The sequence below is a fragment of the Symphalangus syndactylus genome, chromosome 14 (genome assembly GCF_028878055.3).
Source record: "Symphalangus syndactylus isolate Jambi chromosome 14, NHGRI_mSymSyn1-v2.1_pri, whole genome shotgun sequence".
In the NCBI taxonomy this organism is placed as follows: Eukaryota; Metazoa; Chordata; class Mammalia; order Primates; family Hylobatidae; genus Symphalangus; species Symphalangus syndactylus.
Window position 1 is genome coordinate 53,655,675 of NC_072436.2, and position 27,408 is coordinate 53,683,082.

Consider the following 27,408-nt stretch of genomic DNA (forward strand, 5'->3'; position numbering starts at 1 on the left):
GGTTCCCAGCTTCTCCTGGAGGTCTTTGGGACAGCCCACTTTAGAACTGCAGCTCAGCTCCTTGTGGTTCACCCATAGACCATGAACCTTCAGGGGATTTTCTGTAAGAAGCAGTTTGAAAATAAGCTGTCCTGAAAAAAGTGCTTTAAAACGTTTGTGCTGAGCAAAACAAGTGCTCATAATCTAGGAGATGAGTGAGATGTGTCAATAATCACAAGCGCAATGTCTGGGAGGTGCCAGGAGCAGCCTGGGGCGGGCAGGGGTCTGCTGACTGCCTTCCACACCACACACTTCAGCCGCTCTTTCTTCAGCACCTCCAATTTCTTGCTTCTGCACCTCATGCTGTTTCTTCTCTGTAAACTGGCAATCTCTTTAACACAGCAGTCCCCCCAACCTTTTTGGCACCAGGAACTAGTTTTGTGGAAGACAATTTTGGGGGGCTGGTCAAGGGGAGTGGTTTCGCAACAAAACTGTTCCACCTCAGATCATCAGGCATTAGTTAGATTCTCATAAGGAGCACGCAACCCAGATCCCTCACATGCGCAGTTCACAACAGGGTTTGTACTCCTATGCGAATCTAATGCCACCGCTGCTTGACAAGAAGTGGAGCTCAAGTAATGCCTGCCACTCACCTCCTGCTGTGCAGCCCGGTTCCTAACAGGCCACAGGCCAGTACTGGTCTGCAGCCCGGGGACTGTGGACTCCTGCTTTAACAAACAGTTGAGGGTCTATTATGGAGCACCCCTTAGGGATACAAAGATGATAAGAGGCTTGGTCCAGAGCTACATCACAAAGTGTAACAAAGATGAATGGTAGACAACCTGAGCGTCACAATGGGGGAGGCCAAGCCTCTTCTGAAGCCTTCCTTTGGGTGAGGGGCTGGCTTGCTACTCTGTCCTTTCCAGGCAGTGGCACCCCTGGGTTCTGCAGCCAGGGATTCTGGGGCTTTTTCTTGAGGTGAATCAACCCACTGTTCCCATACATGACCCCTCTCACTCTCACGCACCACGCCTCATTCGTCATTTGATTACCGCATCAATTTCACAATACCACAGACAAAGACAACAGGAACATTGTACATGGCGGTCTGCTGTCAGAGCTGCCTGGTTAGGACTGCAGTCAGCGTGCACCAGGAGCAGCGCGGTTCTCTCTCCTACAACAGGCAAGGACTTTAACAAGTCTCATTTCTTACTCCATTGTCACTTGAAACCACTTAAAGCCCTCACACAATTAACTGATAGTTTGCCCGTCTGTTGTCCAGGAAGGCCTTCCAGCAGTGCCACATAAATTTCTAAATAAGTGTATAAAAGGACCGAGGAAAGCATCCAGTATATCAACCCCCTCATCAAAGGAGACATGCTGCTCCAAGAGGGCCGGGAACTGAAGAGATAAGGACACGGGCTTCCCTGTGACCTGTGAGTTCGGCTTATCTCTGAGTGTGGGTCCACAATAAGGGGGGTATCATCACTCACCTAGGGTTGTTACTCAAAGGTTCATTCCAGGAGACGCAGCTGGAAGATGTGGAGCATGAACCCAGTCTGGCTCCTCTATGGTGGAGGCGGGAGTGCAGGAGGCTCTAAACCCCAAAGCAGGCTGGGTGTGCCTTATTCATTGCCAAAGATGGTGATTTCTCTTCCCTTTTCTTCTTCCACCCAAACACAAAGCTGTCAGGCCTGGCCTGGTGCCTGCTCTTGCTTCCCTTGCCCAGAGCTGGCCACCTGGAAGCTGGACCCTGACTTGCCCCAGCCGCTAGAACAGCCTCTAACCCAAGCTCTGCTTCTCTCCTTCTTCTCTTTCGGGAGAGGTGTGGCTGCAGCTGCTCATGGCTTCTCAGGACAGAATGCAAAGTGGGCGGCCCACATCCCAGCCACAGCAATGTCCTTTGCCTTGCCATACAGTGTTTTGCATTCACCCCATGCCCTCACCACCCACCCCTCAACCCAGGGGATGCAGTGACAATGCCATCATGGTGAGGACAGTCATGGGAACTCCTGCTAGCCTGGCTAAAACACTATATAGAGCAGCCAGGATGCTGTGCACGGGGGTGAGCTTAGGCAGAAAGGCGTATTTGTCTCGGGAGTCTGGGCTGAGCTAAACACCTCAGCAGGAACATGGCTGAGCTGGCCCATTGACTCCAACGCTGGCAGCAAATGTGGCCCTTCCCCTCTGGTTACCCATGTCCATCACCCTCCCACTCTGCAAACGAGCCAGTCCACATGGTGGGAGCTGAGGCAGCCCCCAACTCCATGCAGGCAGCCCCCAGCTCCAGCCACCAGAGGCTGCCTGCATGGGTGCTCTCCCAGTTCTCTCCAGCTTGAGCCAAGCCCCCCAGGCTGGGGGTGGGGGTCACGTTGTAGCATGGGGGCTTCAACACTACCCATGAGCTTGGATGGGAGAGAGCTCCCACAAAGGAGTGGGGCACCACCACCCCTTCAATCCACCACAACTTTCAGTAACCAAATGGAGCTTTCCCTACAGCAGGTGTTTCTTAAACTTCAAACGGAATGGTCAAATAACTCTCATGTTAACTAGATGGCTTTACATTGTATCAGACACACAACATAAACACATAATTAGTCATAAACTCTTGTTTAGAACATTTAAACGATTAGAAAAAAAGTGATCTATAAATTAACACAAGCAAACCCCAAGACAAATGAACTTGGGTTTATATTACCTTAATGTGAGGGATGGGATGGGCTATTTTACAGAAAGGATCAGTCACGCATAACCTTGACACTACAGAGGCATAACCTGAAGCCTCTGCATCCTCTACCGTCACCCAGCCTGAGGCCAGAAATGGCCAGAATGGCCCCTTCAGGGTCCACCCAGCTATTTGGTCAAAACAGCAGTAGCCAGCGGCCACCATTCCCCAAAAAAGTGAGTTGCCAAGCAGGGCAGAGGAGAGGGATGTGGCTACACCTCCCTGTACTGTGAACGAGGATCAAAGCACCCCAGACCGCAGACTCTCCAAAATATCATTTTCCTCCTCTGAATGAAATCAAGATCGTTTCAGGAAACAAATGCAGCTTTAGGGCTTGCTGTGTGAAAATGCAGCCCTGAAAATGCTGAGTTCCTTTCCTTGACTCCCCGTCCCCGCCATAGGGCAGGGCCCGCATTGTGGGCCACTCCAGAAGGCAAAGTCCAAATGTGCTCAGGACCCCTTCCTCTTGTGAGAAGCAGCACCATTCCTCCCCTCGGTCTGTTCACAGCATTGTGTTCTCCCAGGACTTCAACAGTGTCTGCTGCCAATGCATGCAAGGGATGTAGTTTCTCACAATGTTTCCAATCCACAGAAGAGGGTCAAGAGAGGAGGAGACCAAGAACTTCTCAGGCCAAGGTGCCTTCTGCCCGCTCACCTGCCTCATCTGGTCTCCATGGGAGGAAACACCTTGTCTGGAGGTCTCTGTAGGTAAAAAACCTCAAGGGGGAAGAAATGTAAGTGTGAGCAACAACAACACAGCTTGCAAATGCTGCCCACATGTTTTGACTCGCCTGGTCCTCATACCACACCACTGGGCTGGGAGAGACGGCTATTCTAGTTTGATGCCTGGGAGCCAGGCTCACAATGGTAGAGGGGCTCCCTCAAGGTCAGGAGCAGCAGCAGAAGTAGGACCTAAAAGCAGGCCTTACTAGTCCAGTGCTCTTTCCGATACGCAGAACAGAGTACAGAGCACATTAATTCGACTACTACCAAACGCTAATAAAAGGCATCATCTTTTTCAGCTGTAGAGTTCCTCATTATGTCCCGTCCTGTTCCCACCCATGTCTTCATAAGCATCTCCTGTGGTTACTCAGTCTCTGACTCCATCTCCAGCTTTTCCCATCAAGCAACACCAAATTCTAGTCAGGAAATGGGGCTTCCTAGAGAAGCAAAAGGCAGAACTTTAGGATGAGAGCAGATTCTTTTTTGTATCATTCATGTTTGATTTTCTTTTCTTAAATTAAGCTGAAACTAAACCCCTTGAAGAAATATTGTTTATGTTTCTGTCAAAAATAGTTAAAAAATAAAGTTTAAAAAACAAAAATTTGTGAACAGGATAAACAGACAAAACCTAGCCAACAATATCAACTAATAGTAAAGTAAAAAAGCAAGAATATTCTGTATTTCTAATGGTGGAGACAGGGGTTCTATAAATATTGTACAGAAATAATATATTTCAACGGGAAAGTGGAAGGGGAAATGCACCCTCCTGCTGAATCAGCAAGACACAACTCAAGCCCAGGCGTCTGTGGTGACGGCTGGCTCTGTGAGCAGGGCTCCTCTGCTCTGCTTGTATGACTACTGTGTTTTATTTGTAACTTCCTTCTATTTACTATTACCAACAGGTTTTACTCATTCCTGATTTGGTAAGGGAAGAGCGCACGAGGTGTTTTGAGAAACAGTCACCGCTGTCTCCAATTCTCTCTGGTGACATACACCCCACAGTTCAAGAATAAAGCATGTGTCCTCTCTCTCCTACAAAAGCTCCCATGTCCTCTCTTTCAGGTTCAACAAGGAAGCATTGCAGGGAAAGTGAACCAGCTCATCACTCTGGCTGGACACATAAAAAGTCAGGCCCCACACGGGAAACGCAGGCCTCCACCAAGGTCAGCCCACTCGTGAGAAACAACAGTCCCAAAGGCTCGCTCAGTACTTTTCCCCAAACCTAAAGGCAAAGTGCACCCTTGGAAGAAGAGGTAGGCATCCATGCCACCTCCTAGAGGGGTTGGGCAGATCCCAGCAGGAGGCTGCCTGAACCTTTTCTAAATGAGAAGCTTCATGTTCTAGTTTATGCCAGGTCAGTGAGCAACCATTAAGCCAACTTTTGGTTTTGTTTACTAGAAAGCAAGTTATTAGCATAGTACTTTAATATCCAGGCAACTTTCAAGAGTCCATGCTAACAGAGCTTTGGGAAAACAAAGAAAAGACAGCCTAGAGTGAATCTGGTAAGATGGTCTGAGGCTTGCTCAATCACATGATGCAGAATGTCAAGGCCAGCCAAAGCTGTGGACCCCCTTGCCCTTGCCAGTCCTGCACCTTCAGTGGGATGGCACATGGGCCTGAAGAGGCACTGAAGATTAACACCAGACACATCATTTCCTTCTACAGCGCCACGTTAAGAGAACTGATAATAAGTTGAAAGTTAATAATAACGTACTTCAGACAAGTGGAGTCAGGCGGGCTCTGTTTATTTTTGTAAGCACTAGGAAAGCCTGCTTTCTAATTCACAAGTGTCAAAATTGGCTTCACGAGAAAACAAAAAATTGTCTGAGTAGCAACAAAATTCCATAAAGGGCTATAAATGTGAAGCAACCACCACAGATCAACGAAATGCCAGGAAGACAATGCTATTTTAGAAACCAGGCAGTAAGCCAGGAGACTGGGGACGACCTGCCCAAGGCCTCCAAGTGGCAGCACCAACGTTACAATGCTGTTTCTAGCTTCCTCATCAACAAATTGAAATCGGGGAGAGACATCTTGGTCCTCTAGGTCCCATGGAAACACAAAGTGGTCACACATTCAGCAACTTTACTACATGTAGATCTCTGGCAAAGTGGTGTATAACCTGTTTATTTTAGCTGTGAAAATGGAATCCTGTTTGAAACATTCAGTGTTGGGGCGAAACACTTAGCAGAGACACAAAAGGACTTCAGTCTTCCATATTCTCATTAAAACAAATCAAAAGGGCAGCAAGCAGTCCTGATGTTTATATAGGACCTTCCTGGAGAGAGGGTTCTATGGCTTCAGCTACTCGGCTGCGTTGCTGGTTGTTCAGTGTTCAATGTTTGGTGAGGGAGGACCCCCACTGGCAGTCCTCCACGGGCATCTTCCACAGTGACCTGACCACTGCTCTTTATTGCAAAGCTGACAGTGGCCGGAATAACGAAACCTCAAAAAGAAATGCAGTTTTTAAAAGAGTGCAATAAGCTGTGCCTCTGAGGCCCATGCCCTTCCTTGGGTAGTGCTCTGTAGCTACCCACCAGAGCTGTGGTTGAGTAAGTTCAACCATGTAGGGACAGGCGCCAACTGACAAGCAGCACCTACATGCTCAACAGCAACATCTGCCTTCTTCTCATGTGGCACCTCTTTTCAACCACCAGCAAAGATCAGGCTAATAAGGAAGGGACCAGGGCAGAAGACAGACAGCAGCCTTGCCTGCAGGAGAAAGAGTCTCTGTCATCCTGTCAAGCAAGCCTGGCTTGATGGCCTGAAATGCCTTCTGATAAGAGTGTCCAAAGGAGTCTGTAATCTGGAACTGTCCATCTGTTCAACAAGTACTGAGCTAGGCACTTACAGTGAACACACAAGTGAAATCAGAAGCTATCTCTGCCTGCAAGAATCCAACAGTTTAATGATGGAGTAAGACATTCAGATAACACAACTCCAAGACAAAATGAGATGCATGCCCCATGCTGCAAGGGAGGCAAGGAAGAAGCTTGAAATCTGGCAAAAGATGATCCAGATGAGGTGGGAGTTGATCTGACTTCAAAAGGAACAGGCACAGGCACATCCAGCGACAAGCACTCATTCAGGGAACAGGAAAGTCTTGTGTATTAAGAACAGAGAGAGGCCGGGCGCGGTGGCTCACGCTTGTAATCCCAGCACTTTGGGAGGCCGAGGCAGGCGAATCAGGAGGTCAAGAGATCGAGACCACGGTGAAACCCCGTCTCTACTAAAAATACAAAAAACTAGCCGGGCGTGGTGGCGGGCGCCTGTAGTCCCAGCTACTCGGAGAGGCTGAGGCAGGAGAATGGCGTGAACCCGGGAGGCGGAGCTTGCAGTGAGCCAAGATTGCGCCACTGCACTCCAGCCTGGGCGACAGAGAGAGACTCCGTCTCAAAAAAAAAAAAAAAAGAACAGAGAGAATGGGGCTGGAGAGCCAGGACGAGGTCAATTCTGGAGATCCTCTAACACCAGACCACAGAGCTGGGTTTTAGTTTGCAGGCAGTGAAGAACTCCCTAGGATCTCAATTGTTCAAACCAATCTGAAAAGTCCTGGTACTCTCTTGGACTCTCCTACTGGGCTTTTGAAGGCAAATCTCTTTCTCACTTGGGGCAAACCAGGGAGGAACCTGCCCACAAGAATTGCAATGAGCATCCCTTCTCACCAGCAAAGACAGACCCCTGCTCAGACCTGGCAAAGCTGGGTCAAGATGGCACCCACCACCACATGAACAGGCAACATTCACAACCAACACATAAAGGGCAACTCGTTTGTCCCAGGAGGTCTCCAAGGGTTCTAAAGGTCAGTTTGTCATCAGCACAACTAAACCTAGTCAGTCCAAACTCACTGTCTCTCAAGGAAGCACTGATTCCGCAAATATAAAATAAAATCCAACAATATCAAAAACAACAAAAGAAACTAAAACCACTTGGGTAATTCAAGAGGGCAAGCAATTTCAGGTCTATTAATAAAACCCTTAGAGCAGGGCCATCTTTTGCCTTTGAGCTAGGTCTCCTAGGTGACCTCACCCATAAACAATGCAGTAGTGAGACTGCTCATAAAAGTCACAAGAACTATTTTCCATTTGTTCCAGAAAGATTCCTAATCTGGTTGTGGTGCTGTTTCCGTGGAAAATGCTAACAAGTAGGAATATCAATGTGAAAATAAGACAATGTTGAGGTACTTTCACCATTATCTCTTTCTCCAAACTTTACATCTGAGTTATGAGAGGGAGAATACATTGAGAACAAAGGCCCTCACAAAGTGTCTCCCTGTCACATATCATATGTAAAATTACCACCACCACGAAGAGCAGTGACAGTGAAAGCTAATTAAAATCTCTATGTGTGCTTTTACATTTTTTAAAACACTCTTGGTAGCTGGGAAATAAAGAGATTAGAGAAAATGTGCCTTTGGAATTCATTTTTTAGAAGTATTCCAATCTCCCACTGGAAGAAACCTATAGAAAAACTAAAAACTGTAAACCAACATGTAGCAGGTACAGCCTCCAAGCCACCTTAAGCCCCCACTTACCACTCAACTTCAGGCCCTGCCTCTGTACATGCAAACCAGGACATTGACAGTGGAGCCACTGTGGGCAGGCCTCTGGCAGAAGGAATGCTCCCTCTCATCTGGAGAACTCAGCCAGCCCAGGAGAACACAGGTATCGCCTAATGCCCTCAGGACTATCATCTGGCCCCATAACCGGGGTTCCGTGAGGACTAGGCTCTTGGATGGCCAGATGCACACCCACTGGGAAGGTGTGAACAGATTCACATCATTCCAGAACAGTGTACCCGGGAGCAGGTGGGCACTGATGTACGAAGATAACTGAGGTCATAGATACCCACAGGATCAGTCAGAGAAACCTGCACAGGCCAAGACTAACACTAATGCTGCTGAACGCTTCACAGCATTGCTCAGCTCAGCAGTGCATGGGCCCGACATGTTCTTCAACCACTAGTGAGAGGCAGATAAATGTGATGGAAACGCAACTGATGTAGAGTTGGAGCCCCTGGGCCCTCGACCTGGTCCAGGTTTTAATTTAACTATCAAATTCCAGGGAAATCACAAACTAGGCACTTCAGTGTCCCCCTGCCAGATGTGGTCCCTTTCCCCAGCCCTCACCTCCCTCCCCCAGTCTATGATTCTGTGCTGGTGGAGAGCCCCAAACGGTATCAATGGTGTTTATTCTGTTTTGTCATTTGCTCCTAAAAACAAGGCCTGCCCCACCATAGGGAAATCATTACTCCCTGCCTCAGTGAGGACAACAAGGTTCAGAGAATGAGGGGCTGGGGGGGGGTTCTTGCCCTCAACATTCTATGTACAATCAGCAAGGCTGGAAAGAGGGCAGGACTTTGACTTCCACTGTCACCTCCCAAAGGTAGCATGGATACTACAGTATTTCTTGAACTACTGGCACTCAGGAAATCATTCCTTCTACCATGACCTTGTACTGTGGTCCACAGGTTTTTCTTTAAATACATTTTTTTTTTTTGAGACAAAGTCTTGCTCTGTTGCCCAGGCTGGAGTGCAGTGGCACAATCCCAACTCACTGCAATCTCCACCTCCCGGGTTCAAGCAATTCTCCTGCCTCAGCGATTCTCCTGCCTCAGCCTCCTGAGCAGCTGGGACGACAGGCACATGCTACCACACCCGGCTAATTTTTGTATTTTTAGTAGAGGCAAGGTTTCATCATGTCAGCCAGGCTGGTCTCAAACTCCTGACCTCAAGTGATCCGCCTGCCCCGGCCTCCCAAAAATATCCCAGTGCTGAGATTATAGGCCTGACCCACCGCACCTGGCCTAAACACATTTTTTAACTTAAATTTACTACATGGAATATTTTAAACTAGCTAAGTATTTAAGTATATATAAAACAAATTTAACTCTTCAAATATAAGGCTTGCAGCCATTTCACCAGTGGCAGTAACAAAGATTTTCTGCTTGGCCAAACTAGAGTCAGGTTCCTGAACCTTCCAGGCCCATCTGTGCACTGCCTTATAAAATCCAGTTTTAGCAAAGAACCCTGCCGAGCCAGTTTAGCACAAACCTCCCCTCCTCAATATCTGATTAGGTTCCTCTACCACCATTCCCTAGGTGATGTCTGATTGTCCTGGCCAGTTTAGCAAGAATCTTGTTAGGTGGGTTTAGCCAGAATCCACTTTACTCTCGATGTTTCCTCTTAGTAAGTTCCCATCCACTGACCCCCTACCCTGTTCCTAGACTATAAATTTCCACTTGCCTGTGCTGTATTGGGAGTTGAGCCCAATCTCCCCCTACCACTGCAAGCCCCTGTTGCTGTGGTCCCCATACCTATTGCGATGGTCCTGGATAAAGTCTTCCTTTATTCATATGCTTTCACTAGTATCACTGAATGACTTTTTTCTGGAACAGCAGACAATGCTCTTTGGGAGACAGTGGACCTGGAGCAGGGTGCATGGAGGACAGCATGCCATCTCCATCCACAGCTGGATTTTGATTTCCTCCCTATTTTCCCCCTCAAACAGTGGTGGCGGATCATCAAACAGACACCAACCAGCTGCTGGCTGTTGGAACATCTGGCTCTCAGCTCACACCCAATGTCATAAAGTGGGGATAATATTCCCACCTTAGAGGTTCGCTGTAATCTCAAGTAAGAAAGCATGTGTGAGGACTTTGTAGACCACAAGTTACAAAGTTAAACGACACTAGGCCTTGCTAAGGGTCAAATGAGATACACAGGCAAAACTGCCTTAAAAAGGTAGGAGTTAGGATTAAATGACACATTTTCTCTGGAGAACAACACGGCCCGAGGTTGTGACCACTGGGAAGGTCTCCCCCGGAATAAGATATGGGTCTGCCATTGACATCTTATATGGCTCCGCCAGACCCACAGACACAAGTACACTCTGCTGGACCCTGGGCTCAGGTTCACTCAAGCTGCAGGCTGGGCAGTTAGCCAGACAATTGCACCCTCCCCCACCATCACTGAAGGCCGTCAATCTAGCCAAGAAACTTACTACTTCTCCATAAAGGAGAATACTGTCCTTTTGTCCTTGAAAGTTACGATGGCCCAATTAAAAGACTTTATGTGTGAAGATAAGGGACATATAGGAACTCTCTGTACTTTCCATTCAATTTGTCTGTGAACTAAAACTGCTCTCAAAAATTTTAAGTTTATTAATTTTTAAAAAGGGACTTTCTGACACTAATTCCAAGGGGATTTTTTAGCTGCCCTGCCCTATGTGGTTTAGAATAAAGGGAGAAAATAAGTAAGCCTCCAAACATATCAGTAGTTAAGCCTTTTAAGGCATAAATTTTGGAGTTCTGCATTCATCAGATTACTTGGAGCAACATTCAGAGAAGCCTTGAAATCTCAAATAAAGTTAAATAAATATAGCATTCTGTAGATCTTAAACAAGGCTAGATGAGAGGATTAAACCATGTAGTGAGGAAAGGTTTCTACAGGGAAGCTGCAAAATAGTTCTAAAAATACTGTTTGATGATCCACCACCACTGTTTGAGGGGGGAAAATAGGGAGGAAATCAAAATCCGAAGCAAACCTGGCATTTCTGGGATAACTGCTGACATGCGATTCTGTTCCCCTGTATCACTGTGCTCACAATCCGACTCCACAGCAGGCTAACAGATGGCTTCTGTCACCAGGCTGGTCAGCAAACAGATATGAAGAAGGGTAGAAAGAAGACAATCTCCAAAACAGTCTTTTTTATTTGTAATCATCATTCATGTTGTGCTTTTATAATTTTGAGTGGGACTGCCTTCCTAGTTCCTCAGTGGGGCAGAACTTGGCAAAAAGAGCATTGAGATTCCACATTAGACAAGTGGATTAGTCTGCTCAGGTTGCCATAACAAAATCCCACAGACTAGGGGGCTTAAACAATAGATATTTATTTTCTTACAGTCCTGGAGGCTGGGAAGTCCAAGGTCAAGATGCCAGCTGATTCAGTTCCTGGTGAGGCCACTCTCTTTGGCTTACAGACAGTCACCTTCTACCTGTGTCCTCACATGGCCTTTTCTCTGTGCACCTCTTTCATGAGGTCTCTTCTTATAAGGACACCAGTTCTATGAGATTAGGGTTCCACTTTTATGAACTAATTTAACCTTAATTATCTCTTTACAGACACCATCTCCAAATACAGTCACATTGGGGCTTAGTACTTCAACATATGAATCCGAAGGAGGGACACAGTTCAGTCCTTAACACAGTGCTTTATGGATTGTATCTGCATCGTCCATCTTATCACCACCCAAATCCAGCACCTGAATTGGTGAGTGTTCCAGTGAGAGGCCAAGAGCCAGAAGAGCCTGCTTCTGCTTGCAGAGGTGCACAGTTGTAATAGTTCGTTTTCATGCTGCTGATAAAGACATACCCGAGACTGGGTAATTTACAATCAAAAAGAGATTTAATGGACTCAGTTCCATGTGGCTGGGGAGGCCTCACAATCATAGCAGAAGGCAAAAGGCACATTTTACATCGCAGAAAGCAAGAGAGAATGAGGGCCAAGTGAAACGAGTTTCCCTTCATCAAACCATCAGATCTCGTGAGACTTACTATCATGAGAACAGTATGGGAGAATTCACCCCCCATGATTCAATTATCTCCCACCAGGTCCCCCCCACAACACATGGGAATTATGGGAGTACAATTCAACATGAGATCTGGGTGGGAACACAGAGCCAAACCATATCATTCCATCCCTGGCCCCTGCCAAATCTCATGTCCTCACATTTCAAAACCAATCATGCCTTCCCAACAGTCCCCCAAAGTCTTAACTCATTTCAGCATTAACTCAAAAGCCCACAGTCCACAGTCTTATCTGAGACAAGGCAAGTCCCTTCTGCCTATGAGCCTGTAAAATCAAAAGCAAGTTAGTTACTTTCTAGATACAATGGGGGTGCAGGTATTGGGTAAATACAGCCATTCCAAATGGGAGAAATTGGCCAAAATAAAGGGGCTATCAGCCCCATGCAAGTCTGAAATCCAACAGGGCAGTCAAACCTTAAGGCTCCAAAATGATATCCTTTGACTCCATGTCTCATATCCAGGTCATGCTGATGCAAGAGGTGGGCTTCTATAGCCTTGGGCAGTTGCACCCAAGCTTCTGCACAGCAAAGCAGACAATCAACAGAGTGAAAAGGCAAAATCAGATAGAAGAAAATACTTGCAAACTATCCATTAGACAAGGGGTTAACTTCAGAAACATACAAGGAACTCAAACAACTCAACTGCAGAAAACAATCCAATTTAAAAATGGGCAAAAGATCTGAATAGACATTTCCCAAAAGAAGACGTGCAAGTGGCCAGCAGGGTATAGTCCCCCTCCTGGCTCCTTTCATGGGCTGGCGTTGAGTGTCTGTGGCTCTTCCAGGTGTGTACAGTGAAAGTCGTCAGTGGAGCTACCATTCTGGGCTCTGGAGGACAGTGGCCCTCTTCTCACAGCTCCACTAGGCGGTGCCCCCATAGAGACTCTGTGTGGGGGCTCCCACCCCACATTTCCCTTCCGCACTGCCCCAGCAGAAATTCTCCATGAGGGCCCCACCTGTGCAGCAAACTTCTGCCTGGACACCCAAGAGTTTCCATACAGCCTCTGAAATCTAGGCAGGGGTTCCCAAACCCCAATTCTTGACTTCTGTGCACTGGCAAGGCTCAAAACCGTGTGGAAGCTGCCAAGGTTGAGGCTTGCACCCTCTGAAGCCACAGCCTGAGCTCTACCTTGGCCCCTTTCAGCCACGGCTAGAGCGGCTGGCACACAGGGCACCAAGTCCATATCAACAGTGAAGCAGAGAAACCTAACTCCCTCTTTCTCCTCACCATATCTGACCTGCTAAGAGTAGGGTGGAAAAGAGCTTCCATCAAGCACTTCCCAGTGATAATTTCACTGAGTGCTCAGGGCCACATGTGAAACCCAGTGTCAGAGAGGGAAAAGCAATGAGCCCAAGGTCATAAAGCAGATAGCAGTAGAACCAGGACACTCCAACCCCAGACTATAAACTCCAGGCCCCAAGCTTCTTCCTCACTTTACAGCTATTTCCTTAATTTGCATGTCCCTGATGATTAGTGATGTTGAGCATTTCTTCCTATACCTGTTGGCCATTTGCACATCTTCTTTTGGGAAATGTCTATTCAGGTCTTTTGCCCATTTTTAAATTGGATCGTTTTCTGCAATTGAGTTGTTTGAGTTCCTTGTATGTTTCTGATGTTAACCTCTTGTCTAATGTATAGTTTGCAAATATTTTCTTCAATCCTGCAGTTTGTCTTTTCACTCTGTTGTTTCCTTTGCTGTGCAGAAGCTTTTTAGCTTAATGTAATCCATTTTTCTATTTTTGCTTTTGTTGCCTGTGCTTTTGAGATCTTATTCAAAAAGGCTTGCCCGTACCAACGTCCTGAAGCGCTTCACCTATGTTTTCTTCAGCAGTTTCATAGTGTCAGTTCTCATATTTAAGTATTTAATTGATTTTGAGTTAATTTTTGTATATGGTAAGAAATAAGGGTCTAATTTCATTCTTCTGTACATAGATATCCCATTTTCTCAACAGCATTTATTGGAGACTATAAGCCAAAAATGTAATTCTAAGCCCCTCAAGCAACTGAACTGGACCCCTCCTCTTGGTCAAGAACATTTCAAAGTAAACGCAAAAATCTAGTTAAGGCTATGATGGGAAGAGGAGGTTGGACATGTCTCATTTATACCCTCCTCCCTTTGAAATTTAGGCACAATTGACCAGCATTAACATTAAAACAGAGGTCTTAAGACTAATAAAACAGAGATCTTAAGACTGACTCTCTGCAGTAATAAGACACCAGATTCCAGCCTGACTCCAGTATAGCATCACATGACAGATAGCAGGCCCTGAAAGAAATCAAAATATTTTACTCCAAAATATATTTATTTGACATATTATGAAGTAGCCCTGCAAAGCTGTCTCTTGTGGGGAAAAATCTACATTCTGTAGAGAATCCCCTTCCCTTTCCAGGTCTTTTTCCTGACCCAGTAGAGAATTAACTAAGAGTGTGGCACCATTTTAGGTTCTATAAGAGCTCTAAAGCCTACTACCCGGAAGCTTCATCTGCATGATAAAACCCTGGTCTCCACAACCCCTTATCTTAACCCAAACAATCCCTTCTATGATTCCAGGTCTTCAGGTAATAACTTAACACTTTCAACCAACTGTCAATCAGAAAATCTTTGAATCCACCTATAAGCTGAAGTCCCATCAATTCGAGTTGTCCCGGACCAAACCAATATACATCTTACATGTATTGATTGATATCTTATGTCTCCCTAAAACATATAAAACTAAGCTGCAGCCTGATCACCTTGGGCACATGTTCTCAGGATCTCCTGGGGCTGGTCACTCATATTTGGCTCAGAATAAGTCTCTTCAAATATTTTACAGAGTTTGACTCTTCACTGACAACTCTGTCCTTTCCCCATTGCCTGTTCTTGGCACCTTTGTCAAAAATAAGTTGGCTACAAATGTATAAATTTATTTCTGGGCACCAGTAAGGTACTGGTATAAAAATAGACAGGTAAACCAGTGGAACAAATATAATAGCAGTTTTAAAGTCTTTGTTAAGCCCAACATCTGTGTCCTCTCCTAGGCAGCTTCTGTTGCCTGCTTTTTTTCTGTCATACCCATTTTTCCGTCATTGTCTATTTCTTTGCATATCTTATAATTTTGTGTTGAAAATGACATCTTAGCTAAGATATTGTAGCAACTCTGGATACCACAAGCCCCTCTATCCCAGGGCTTGTTTTTGTTTGCTTATTTTTTCAATGACTTGGCTGGACTCCTGTGGTGAAGTATATCCCCCTCTCCACCCAACCTCTGATTTTGCTCCTCAGGGGGGCACAGCCTTGAGTGTACACACATTGTCTCTGGGATGACAATCATTTTATCAAGGCTGTCTGTATCTTCCCTAATCTCTTTGTTAAGCTATATGCCTCTGGTGTTTTCATACCCAGCTGTTAGACCCCACTAATTGCTGCCTGATTGCTCTATTGTTTTTGACAACTGCCTAGGGCATAAATTATTCTACGTTTTATCTAATTAAATGGAGATCTTTCACAGGGATAGTTTTTGATGTCAGGGTTTGAGGTTTGTTCTGACCCCAGACGACTCTTTACTGTCTCTTTCCTGGTCTCTGGCCCAAGCTTTTGCCTGTTGCTTATCGGCCTCTTATTTATTACCACCAAAATCTCCATTTTTTTTTTTAGAACACCCTTAGGCTTGAACTTTCCCTACACTTGTATAAACAAAGGCAGTATCTTTCAGAGAGCTTCAGAGCTTTCTGTTATTATATCCGACCTCTCCTACTTGGGGAAATGTTGGAGTCACTGTTCTAGAGCTGGGCACACAAACTGTGTCCCACTTCTCTCGGAGTGACACTTCCACTTTATGAACAGGGTGCTGGATGGGGGCAGTAGCCTGTGCTCTTCTTGGCTTGATTCTCCAAGGATGGAACCTCTGCCCTACAAACTAGCTGGACTGACAAAGGGCAACTGGGGACCCAGTATTCTCAGCCTCAGGTAGAACCTCTGCCCTATGAGTACGGGCTAGCCACATTCTCCTGGAATTTAGCCTCTGCAACATGCAGCCTTGCTGTAGGTAGGGGGATGCTGATAGCCTACCCTCCTAGGGAGATGCCATAGCCCTTGATGGGAACTTGGGGGAAAGGGAACCCAGTCTTCTTGGTCATTCTTGATAGCTTCTCTCATGCTGAGCTGGGCAGTGGATGGGAAATGAGAAGGAAGGAGCAGGTCCTGGCTCAAGTGCCACAGACATCTGCTATTCTTACTGAGATCTAGCAGATTTTCTTGAATAAATGTTTCTTCATTTGCTGTATGCCCTTAGGACATACGGCAAGTTTCCAAGTTTGCTTGTTTTCTTAAAATAATTTTTATCAGTTATTGTTTCACTGACCAACAAGTCCACACAGCCCCTAACACCACCATTCCAGAAGTGAATCCCAATAAAATTTAATCTTAATTTCTTTATTCTTAATCAACAAAATGTTATACTCAAAGTTCCTTCCTGCTTAATATCCCATGTTAGGGAAGCTGGCATTAACCTGGAAAATATGAACTCTACACTCTATGTAGAGTTCTGCCTCCCCAGATAGAATTAAACCATGCTTTTAAAAAGACATTATTTTGGGGCTGAGGCTGTAATCCCAGCACTTTGGGAAGCCAAGGCAGGCAGATTGCTTGAGCTCATAAGTTTAAGATCAGCCTGGGCAACATAGCGAAACCCTGTCTCTACAAAAAAAATACAAAAATTAGCCAGGCGTGGAGGTGCACACCTGTAGTCCCAGCTACTTGGGAGGCTGAAGTGAATAGATCTCTGGAGCCTGGGAGGTTGAGGCTGCAGCAAGCCAAGACGGTACCACTGCACTTCAGCATGGACGACAGAGTGAAACTCTGTCTCAGAAAAAAAAAAAATAGAAATAGAAAAATAACAGTCACCCAGACATATATCCTGATTAGTAAATAAGCTGAAAATAAGAGGAAAATTTAGTATCATGAGAGGTGTGTGATCGTCAGTCACCAGGAAGTCGGGGTAGGTAGACAAGCCACATCTCCCTTGAAGTATCTCCCTGGACACGTAGGGGGCTCAGTTCCCACTCACAACCAACATCCAAAAAAAGGGCTCACCCTTTCCAAAAAACACAGGGCTCAGGGAACCCAGCATAGGGGCAAACGGAGTCACCAACATGTTCTTGGAAGTCCCCAAGTGTTGTCCAATCTTCAAGGACAGAAGACTGTTCTCAGAATCCAAATTAAGGAGGAAATGTGACACCACCAGCCAACCACGTCCACCTGATGGGCAGCTGGTGGAGGGTCTTTCAGGCTGAAGCTCCAGGATAAAACCATTGCCCATAATATCAGGGGAGAAAACAGAGACACTGGCTCCAATGCTAGCTCTGTCATGTAGGAGGTGCTGCAGAACCGAACTGGACTCCAGGACCCCTCCAGCCCCAGGCTCCTTGTCTATTAAATGGGAATTCTCAATAGCCTGCAAGATCCAAAGTCAGTACTTGGCAAACCATAGCTGCTATTACTCCTGACCATAGCTGCTATTACTCTGGACAGGAGTCCTGGCTAGGCTCTGTTTTCCCAGTGAGTCCCTCAGATATCAAACTGATACCAGGCAGTCCAAGAGTTATACTTCCTGTACAGGCCCCATGGGCACCCTTTCCAGAGCTGGCTCCTGCTTTCACCTCCCCCTGGGACCTGAGTGTGCTCACCTTCATGATCACACCAATCCAGTCATCCTTAAAGGGCTCCCAGGTCTCTAGAGCCCTGCCCTCTCACCACTTTGAGATCTCCTCCTAGCCAGCTGAAGGCAGGATCGATTCTATGAGTGAGACAGGAATGAGTAAAGGCCTAATGCATTGGCCCTCCCAGGGGCAGCACATCAATAGAGCCAACCCCTTCAGACAAGAGAGATGTTATAGTAGGAAAATCTCTAGCAGCAGCTCCTGGCCAGTGAGACACAACTTGGGTAGAAATTTTATAAAAAGCAAACCACACTAGGAGAAAATTTTTCTATCATGTACTACAGACAGTCCCCAGCTTACAAGAGTTCAATGATTTTTCGACTTTAGGATGGTGTGAAATCCACTCAGTATGCTTCTCAACTTACAATGGCGTTACATCCCAATAAACCTATCATAAGACCAAAACATCAGAAGTAAAAAAATGCAGTTGTCGGTGGCTCACACCGGTAATCCCAGCACTTTGGGAGGTTGAAGTGGGTGGATCACTTGAGGTCAGTGTTTTGAGATCAGCCTGGCCAATATGGTGAAACCCCATCACTACTGAAAATACAAAAATTAGCCAGGCATGGTGGTTCATGCCTATAATCCTAGCTATTCAAGAGGCTGAGGCATGAGAATCACTTGAGCCCAGGGGGCAGAGGCTGCAGTGAGCTGAGATCGCGCCACTGTACTCTAGCCCGGGTGACAGAGCAAGATTCTGTCTCAAAAAAATCAAAAAAACAAAAAAGCAAAAAACGCACTTGTGACATATGATATTTTGAACTTATGAGTTTGTGGGGATGCAGCCCCATCATTAAGTCGAGGAGCATCTGCATATTCTTCCCTGATTTTAAAGACTATTCTGAACTAGAGAATCATAACACAGTTAAAATGCTGTACAGATCCAACCCTGTCCATGACTGTGTGCCCCTAAGGGTCATTTCCCTGCGGCTCCATTGTCTGCTCATCTCTGATATGGGGACGAAAATGAACAGGACTCAAGGAGGTGACTGTGTACAAAGTGCCTTCTCTTGGGATGCACAGGACTGCAGATCTTATTAAATGTACCTGGCTTGCTGCACTTTTTCAGTTTTCGCACTATTCATTGTGATGGGCTCACCTTCCTCACTTGCCACCAGGTTATCAGCTTTCAATGTTCCTGTCAAGGGAAACGTGCGGCTTCTTTCTGGCTGGAGGCCTGGAAACCACATCATCCAGACGAGTGCATGAGTGAATGCTTTAAAAAGAACAGCCAGTGGTGAGGGCCTGGGGGTATAAATGGGGACTCAGGGCACTCAGCTGACCTTCTGCTCCCCAGGCCCTATGTGGCCCTGCGTCCAGGATGGCTGCTCATGAGGCCCTCGGGTCAGGGAGCAGCATGCTTTCAGGGAAGTGGTTGCTGAAAATAGAAACTTTAATCCAAACAGAAAAATCTGCCATCTGACTATGTTACTACCCATGATGTGAAAATCCTAAGGAAGTACACAAAGCTCCTCCTCCGCCCCCTTTTTGGAAATACAATTTGTTTTTAATTAACTGGGTCTCTGCTGCAAGTAGACATAGGCAGAACTTGTTCCTACTATTGTCTGTCTGACCCAGTTTGGGTTTTGAATTTTTTACTCTGTCAACATTAAAAAAAGTAACCTCATTTTATTTTTTTCCCTACTGTAATTTTTTTAAATTAAAATGCTATCATTAAAATGCTTATTTTCTTTGGAAAGGGTTTTTGTTTTGTTTTCAAAGCAGAAAGAGTCCAGATGTTGTAAAATAATAATTTTGGAAAACAAACAAAAGCCCCTCATCACTTGTTATGATAGCCAAAGGACTGATGGTTTAAACTCAAGCTGTTGTTTGGCCGGAGGCAGGCAGAGGATATCCATCCCCACCAGCTGCAGGTGACTGTTGGAGATTCTGGCCTCATCTACTCGGACGCCCTGGCGTCACAGGTGGGTGGCAGTTCTAGGGCAAGATGTGGAGTCCTAGTTTCAAACAGAACAAGAGAGGAGGGAAAGTATCTCCACGAGGACAGTAAAGGGGTCAGGACTGAACCAGGTCGCAAATACCTCTGGAGTATGTCACATATGAACCAGTGAAGCGTCAAACTCCCTCACCTGAAACCCCAGGCACCATCTCCATATATAACTATGATACCACAGGTGCAGGGACTTGAGGTACCTCTCTGAGGCCCAATGGAGGAGACCACTGAGGGATGGACACAGCTCCTCCCACAGGGCACCTTCATCTTCACACAAGATGCCTTTCTCCAGGGCCAAGAGCTGTTTCTGAAACCACCTTCTCCTCCTCTGCTTGTAGAGATTCCCATGTGATATGCAGCATGGTCAGAAAAAAGGAAACCAGATGAAACACCCAGCCCTTCAAGTGATGCCCAATTTTCCGGGATGCTCGCTGTTGCTGTGTCCAGCCTGCTCTGCCCCCGGTCTTCTCCATCTCAGCAACGGCACTGCCATTCTCCAAGTAAGTGGCCATGCCAAACACATGGAGTCTTCCTGCTTCCTGTCAGTCCCTCCCTCCCTCATGCCCAAGCCATCTACAAGACTTAGAGGCACACCCAGACCCGGAGCACCTCTCACCATGGTCAAAGCCCCAACCTCAGTGCCAGCCACCGCACCTTAAGAGGTTACAAGGAGTTCTGCATTAGCTCCATCACCCTACGCCTTTCTAAACTGTCCTCCTCACTCCACAAGCACTTGGATCCTACAGGGATGTCAATCCCATATGGAAGGAGAAGAAAAGGCAGATAGAATCTTGCAGCTGCATGGGGTGGGGGGTGGGGGGGTATATAAACCCTATGTGTAATTCCATGTGATTCAAGGACAAAAACTCAGATCAAATAGTTAAAGGTGCCCTACTTCGTCTCCCTCCCAGAAACAAATTACCTCTCCATAGTTACAGACTAGAGAAAACATTTCTGTTCACCCTCTCCAGAAGAAGAGGACGCAGAGTTTGCTATGCCAAAGAGGAAGCATTAAGGCCAAATTTCCCCTCAGAATGGGACTGTCATAGTAGATGGGCACCTCAGGGGTCCATCACAGAGGCTCAGAATCTCCAAGATAGAAGACCCTATACTGCTTGGTACCAATGGTATCAACAGACGGTGTGTAAATGACAGCCCCCACTTGGTGCTTCAGCATCCCAGGGCCCCTCTGAGTCGTTTGACATGACACGGAATCTCTACTTCCCAACATCAAGGGACAGGGACAGGTTCAAGCCAGGGCTGGGCGCTGGCATATCCCTCCACTCTGCAGCCTTGTCAGTTTTATCCACTAAGGCCATCCAGGAGATGATGCCAAAACCCCTCTTGCCCTGGCCCTAATGACTCTCCTAAGGCCCAGTCATGTATTTCCACCCGCCCCTGAACTCCTGGTATCCACTGAGACCCGAGACCACGTTCCCTTCAGAACTGGCTCCTCCTGATTTCTCTCCCTTCCAAGTACCACCATTCTTGGGAGCTCAGATTTATCTGACACCTCTTTCCAACCATCAACCAAACTCATCAGTCACTGAGTTCTGTCCCCTCTTTGAGACTCTCTGCTTTTGTCACCCTCTTTTTCACTATTCCTATCATCATCCCCACAGAGCTAAGGCAACAGGCTCCAAACCAGCCTCCTAGTGAGGCTGACAGCCAACAAACTACACCATTTACACATACACACACACACACACACACACACACACACACACACACACAGTGCATGTACTCAAAAGCAAGAATCCAAAGTCCTTAGGTTGCGTTGTGAGGCTTCCATTCAGTCCTCTGCGCTTGAAGCTTTCACAACACTACCTACCCCACCCCCTCCAGCCCGCAGGAACCAGTATCAATCCAGTCTCCTGGTCCTTTCCCTGAACTCCAGTCTCAAGCAACTCCCCTCTCCAAGGAGCTCCCACTTGCTTCCTGTCTACATAGCTTCTCGTGTGTCCAAAATATTATCCCCTCTGGTTTTTTCCTCTGGTTAGGTTTTACTACTTTTGACCTAGAGCCACTACAGGACTCAGAGAGGAACTAGCAGAACTCATTCATTCAAGATCTTTTTACTGCATCTCCACCATGAGCTGGTGAGAGGGTGAGTGACTTCAGAGTAAGAGTGAGTGCCTGTGCATAAAGACATCACCACGACGAGACAATTTCAGGTACAGAACTCTGAATGAGGTGCACAACAGGTCTGCAACTAGAAAACTGTGAAGAAGGAAGGAACAAGGAAACACAGAACTGGCAAATGGAGAGAAATCCTCAGGTAGTTCTTGCTGTCACTGCCATTTGGATGCTTTGCTTTTGCTTAGCTGAGTACACATAAATTGAGATTACAATAACTTTAGCCACTTGGCACCCATATCTTCATTTCTAAGACTACACTCCAATAAAAGGGATGAGGGTTCTGTGGAGAAATGGGTGATTCTAGGGCTGGGACAGGAGATACACAAGATGAGCCTGGAGTATCTTGCAGTACCAATAAGGAAGTACTCAAAAATCAAACAACCCACAATAATGGAGGTATGTCAGAGGAACACGAGCTAACTGAAAGAGCCCCCAGTGGCCAAAGCTGGAACAATCTGAGCAACACAATGAATACCCTAGTACTGGATTACATAAAAGTTGATCATATGGATTGGGTTATTCCTGTCATATCCAACTAAAACAGAATCAAGAAGCCAAGAGGGGACAGAGCACCCTGGGCACATAACATTGCCACAGGAAGGTAATTCTCCGCAAGTCCAGCTGCTGAAACTGCCTATTGTGACCTGAAACCAGTTTTATCTAATAGCTACTGAAACAACCTGCTGTGACTCTAAGAATAGTTTTACCCACTGCCATCACTCACCAATGAGAGCTTGCCAGCTCCTCGAAACATTACTAGTACCCATGAACTGTCTCTCAAAACAATGCGTAACATTTCTGCTTTTTATAAAACCTCCAACCTTCTCTTCTCTTTGTTCTTCAGACATATGGAAGACCATCCAGTCTGTGTATATGCCCAGAACTGCAATTCTTGCTTCCCAAATAAAACAGAGAATTGTCTCTATATTTGACTCAACTTTGACATTATTATAACCCAAACAATAAAAAAAAAACATGAGTCCATATTGATATAAATGACTAAATAAATAAGAGACGCACCAGGCATGGTAGCTCACGCCTGAAATCCCAGCACTTTGGGAGGCTGAGGCAGGCTAATTGCTTGAGTCCAAGAGTTTGAGACCAGTGTAGGCAACATAGCAAGACCTTGTCTCAAAAAACATAAATAAATAAGATAAAATAAAAATTGATTCTGTCTCTAAACACTGTCAAGGTCATCAAAAACAAGGAAATTCTGAGAAACTCACAACCACAAGGAGCCTAGGGAGATATGACAAATACACATAACATGGTATCCTGGATAGAATCCTAGAACAGAAAAAAGCGATTAGGTTAAAAACTAGGGAAATGTGAATAAAACATGGAATTTGGTGAATAATGTATCAATTTTAGTTACGATTAACACACTACAAAGTACCATGGTGATTAACATGTTAACAATAGCGCTGGCAGGAGGTATCATATGGGAGAACTTCAGGCATTCTTTGCAAATTTTCTGTCTATCTAAAACTATTCTAAAATTTAAAAGTTTATTTAACAAGCAACCTTAGCTCTGAATCAACTAGTCTTTCCTTTTTTTCCCCTTTTTTCTTTTAAGAGCAAGGATGGTAAGCCACATTTTATCTCTCCACAGTACTTAGCTATCCCTGGCCTCCATAGGCGCCAATCACTGCACATTTGTGGGCTGGCATTTGCCTCCAGAGTCAGCCTCGCCCACCCCTGTCACTGGCTGAGGCCACTGTGCAGCATTCCAGGTCAGGGCCCACAGATTCCTCCCACATCAGCTCCCTCCAGGCTGAGACCATGAGAGGAGTACAATCAGACACCCAAGAGGCGGTTGGTGTTTGCAGACCCCTCTCCGCCTTGCCTTTTATGTAATCTGGCCTTCTAAGAATTAATTTTACTCCTGGACTCCTTCTGATGTAACCTGTAGGCAAAAATCCAGCCCCACACCCTAAAAGCTCTTTGATCTGGACCAGGTGTTCCTCACCCCAGACTTCAGGCCCTGTGGGCAACTGAGGAACTTCTGCCAGAACATGAACCCCTGGGTTTCCACGCCTTTTTAGGCCATTCAGATGCATCACTGCTTTGGCAAAAGGGAGGGTCGGGAAGGTGTGGAAAAGTGAAGTCTGGTCTTTCAGAAGATAACCAAGAGCAAGGAAAGGAGAAAGACAGAGGAAGCAAAGCAAACAGAGAGGACAGGGAAGCACAGGCCTAGACAAGGAGGAGGATTTTCCAAACTTCCTAGACTTCTGGGACCCCATAGAGTTCACAGCAGCTCTGCTGCTTCACACAGCATCACCAGCATATATCAGATTCTTAGACTGCAATATTTGTGCCTTCCATAGAAATGGGCCTAATTAATGATTGAGACTCCAGGAAACAGCATCAATCAGTCAACACAATTACAGTACCCCATGAAGTATCCAGAAAAAAAGCTAGAAATCCAACTTTCCATTATAGAGAGGAGAAACCTCCTCCCAGAGACCCAAGGAAGCAGTAGCCTGTGCCCTACTGTGTGGGACTCTGGCAAATCTCCCACTGAAGGTCCTGACTCAAAACTTTCAAGGAGGCCTGACTCTAGTTTAACCTTTTCATCTGGAGGCCCCCTCCCCTTATTTTAACAAGCAGTAAAGAAGAGTGTCTGGAAATCATAGCAACTCTTTCAATACAATTTAATGCTTATGAAGAAAAATACTCAATTTAAGTGGTTAGCAACCAGCAATATTTTAGTACTTTAGACAAGATATTTCAAATAGATCTCTATTTTCTCAGTCACAGATTTACCTCACGAAAGTTTTGTATTATAAAAACAAAACTCTGTAACCATTCCAAGGGTGATGAATCAAAAAAGTTCCCACACATCTCATTTAAAAATCAAAATACTTTCAAATATTTAAATACCTACACCCTGAAATTAACAAAGTAAACGAACTCTCAGCTGGGTTCTCCCCACCAGAAGAGTTGCATTAGTGTTCCCGAAGCAAGAGTGAGCTCTGAGCCTCAGAGGGGCAACCAGACACCTGCACCCAGCCCTAGGGGCTTTCAAGAAATCTGACTGTGGCCAACCTAGGGCAGTAAGCCGGAAATGTTAAAAAGAAAGATGATTGCCATAGTTCTCTTACTGCAGGCTTGGAAAATATAGAAAGGGAAACCCCACGCCCCACAGATACCTTAACTAAAATCAGTTCTGACTTGGATATTCTACACAGATAAGATCAGCAAGTACACAAGATTTGGCATCCTGCCTTTTCACCTGAATCTTAGACTGTGAACATATTTCACGCTGCAACCAGACCACATGATTATAACAGCTTTTTATTTCAATCTAAAATATTTCTTACAAAGAAGTAACATTTCTTCAGCTCTTCAGCAGCCACGGGCCTGCAAGCAGCAAGGACCCTGCGTGATCAGGATGGTCTCCATTACCACAAAAGCTGAGGTTACACTCATTTAGATCCCAACCACCCCACCACGCAGATGTGCAGAGCTGGAGTTTACTCAGCTACCAGGACACACACACTCTCTGTTCGCTACAAGAGGCCAGCCAAGTGAGAGAAAAGCCACTGATTGGAAGACTGAAGCCACTACTCTCGGTAGGATCTCAGACAAGGATGCTCACTGCAGCATTACTTGTACCATAAAGGATTTTACACCATAAATTGAAAGATTAAATAGCAGCCTACAAGCCTGTCAGGGAAATGGTAAATAATGGTTCCATCATATGTGAAATACCATGTAGTCATTTGAAATGGAAATCAGTTTTATGACAACTTGACAAGTGAACATGTCAGATTCTAAGTAAGATCTACCAATATAAAGACACACAAGCACTCACGCAGAGTGGGAGAGAGGAAAAGAACACACATAAAAATGTTAGCACTGAGAGGTGGACACATCATGCTTTTCTGGTTTTCTTCCTCTAGACTATGTTTTACTAAACCCTTTACAGTAAGTATGCAAAATTTTAGTAACTGGGGAACTGTACCATCCTTAGGTTGTTTAGTGCCTCTCCGGGACTGAATTCCTCTCAGCTGGAAGGGCTCTCCTTTCACAGGCTGCCTCGAATCCCTCACACCCTCTCAGGGCCCTGTGCATGGCTTCCCACCCTGGTCACGTGACTACATTCTGGATTTTGAGCTCATCAGGACGGTAACTGGGGCTTGGTCTTCCCTGACTGCAGGATCACGGGAAACAAAGATACAGTGAGCCTGACAGGGAGGAGAGGGAACCAGAACAGGCCACACAGGAGGAGCGGAGATGGGAGTTCATAAGGCTTGTGGGCAACTAGGGGAAGTGGGCAGCCTTGGGAATGACCATGGAAGAGGAAGCTGAAGGCCAGGGGCTCAGTAACAACGACACATGCCTGCAGACAGAGTCATCAGAAGGTGATGGGACCTCAGAGACCTCTGGGGCCAGAGGTAACCTGGAGTGACACAGGGGAGGGACAGGAGTGGAGGGGATGGCAGTCACGGGTCAAAGCGAAAGAGATTCCAAGCCCACCTCTGGAGAGAGACAGGACATGCAGAGAAAGGACCTCACTCCATTTAGAGGCCTCTGGCTCTTCTGGGAGAACCAGCCATGTTTCGGTTTTGTGAAGAGGTGGGGTGTGGGGAGGGGCATCTGCAAGGAGGGATGGGGATGCAAGAGCTTCTTTATGCAAAGGTGGAGGCTCAGGCAAGAGGGTGGAGAGGAAGAGCGGACTTCACTGGACTGACTACAGATGTAGTCCATCTGTTGGGTGCAGCCAATGTGCAACCTTGGCTAGCCACACAGAAGAGGGTCTCCCTCTCAACCATCCATGGGAGCAGAGTAGCCAACAGGAAGGTGGGGTAGGCCCAGGAAGCGAAAGGACTGAGAGCTGGTCCATGCTGCTATGTTTAGGCAGGGCTCAGAAGCAATTCTAATGATGAGGTGTTTGAAGCATGGACCACAGGGACGTTCAGTGGCAGGGTGAACCTGCCTGAAGGAAGCCAACTCTGCAACAAAGATGGACACAGACTAGCCTGCCCTTCCCACTGGCAGTGGGGACAGACCCCACATGCAACAAGACAGTAGAAAGACAAGACCGGGGGGAACATGATCCATCAGGACTTGGCCCCACAGCAGCCCCACCTTGCACTTGACCATCTATCTCTGACCCGCCTGGGGCAGCCCTACAGCCACAAGCCCAGTTTCAAGAAATACCTGTTTCTGACCACAAGCATCACAAGAGTGAAACCAAGCAATGCTTGCTTCCTGTCTCCCAGCACGAAAACTAATAAGACTGAGTGGGTCACAAAACACAAAGAATTCGATGAATGGAAAAAATGAAAAGCAAATTTGGGGTAATGGTAACCCAGAGAGAAGGTGGGAAGGCATATGTAGTTTCCAGTGTATTGGTCATGAAAATGTCTAAAGCTGAGTGGCGATTCACTGTATTGTTATTGCTATCATTTTTCACATAAAGGACTGCCTAATAAACATTTTATTATTACAGAGTACATGCCAAAATCATTATTAGTACAGGTTGAGTATCCCTTATCTGAAATGCTTGACACCAGAAGTGGTTAGGGTTTGGAATTTTTTAAGATTTTGAAATATTTGCATTATATACTTACAGATTCAGCATACCTAATCCAAAAA

General features: G+C 46.1%; 2 protein-coding genes across 34 annotated transcripts in view; one reads left to right on the top strand and one right to left on the bottom strand.

Annotated features, from left to right (window-relative positions):
* Nucleotides 1-27,408, bottom strand: part of INPP4A (inositol polyphosphate-4-phosphatase type I A) — a 150,084-nt gene that overhangs the window by 84,551 nt on the left and 38,125 nt on the right. The window contains exon 1 of one of the 33 annotated variants that reach the window (XM_063617643.1): nt 3,360-3,416. The exons of 29 other annotated variants lie outside the window; for them this stretch is intronic. The gene's annotated coding sequence lies outside the window, so the exon portion shown is untranslated. Of the gene's footprint in view, nt 1-1,472; nt 1,904-3,359; nt 3,417-27,408 lie in introns of those variants that run through there. 3 more of the 33 variants (XM_055242057.2, XM_063617642.1, XM_063617649.1) reach the window with 3 other exon arrangements.
* LOC129462969 (uncharacterized) lies at nt 1,166-23,849 on the top strand. The gene is made up of 6 exons (XM_055243430.2): nt 1,166-1,415; nt 3,213-3,438; nt 4,490-4,590; nt 11,550-11,697; nt 20,004-20,165; nt 23,763-23,849. Exons 2-6 carry the CDS (start codon nt 3,280-3,282, stop codon nt 23,847-23,849), a joined length of 657 nt encoding a protein of 218 aa, XP_055099405.1. The 5' UTR covers nt 1,166-1,415; nt 3,213-3,279.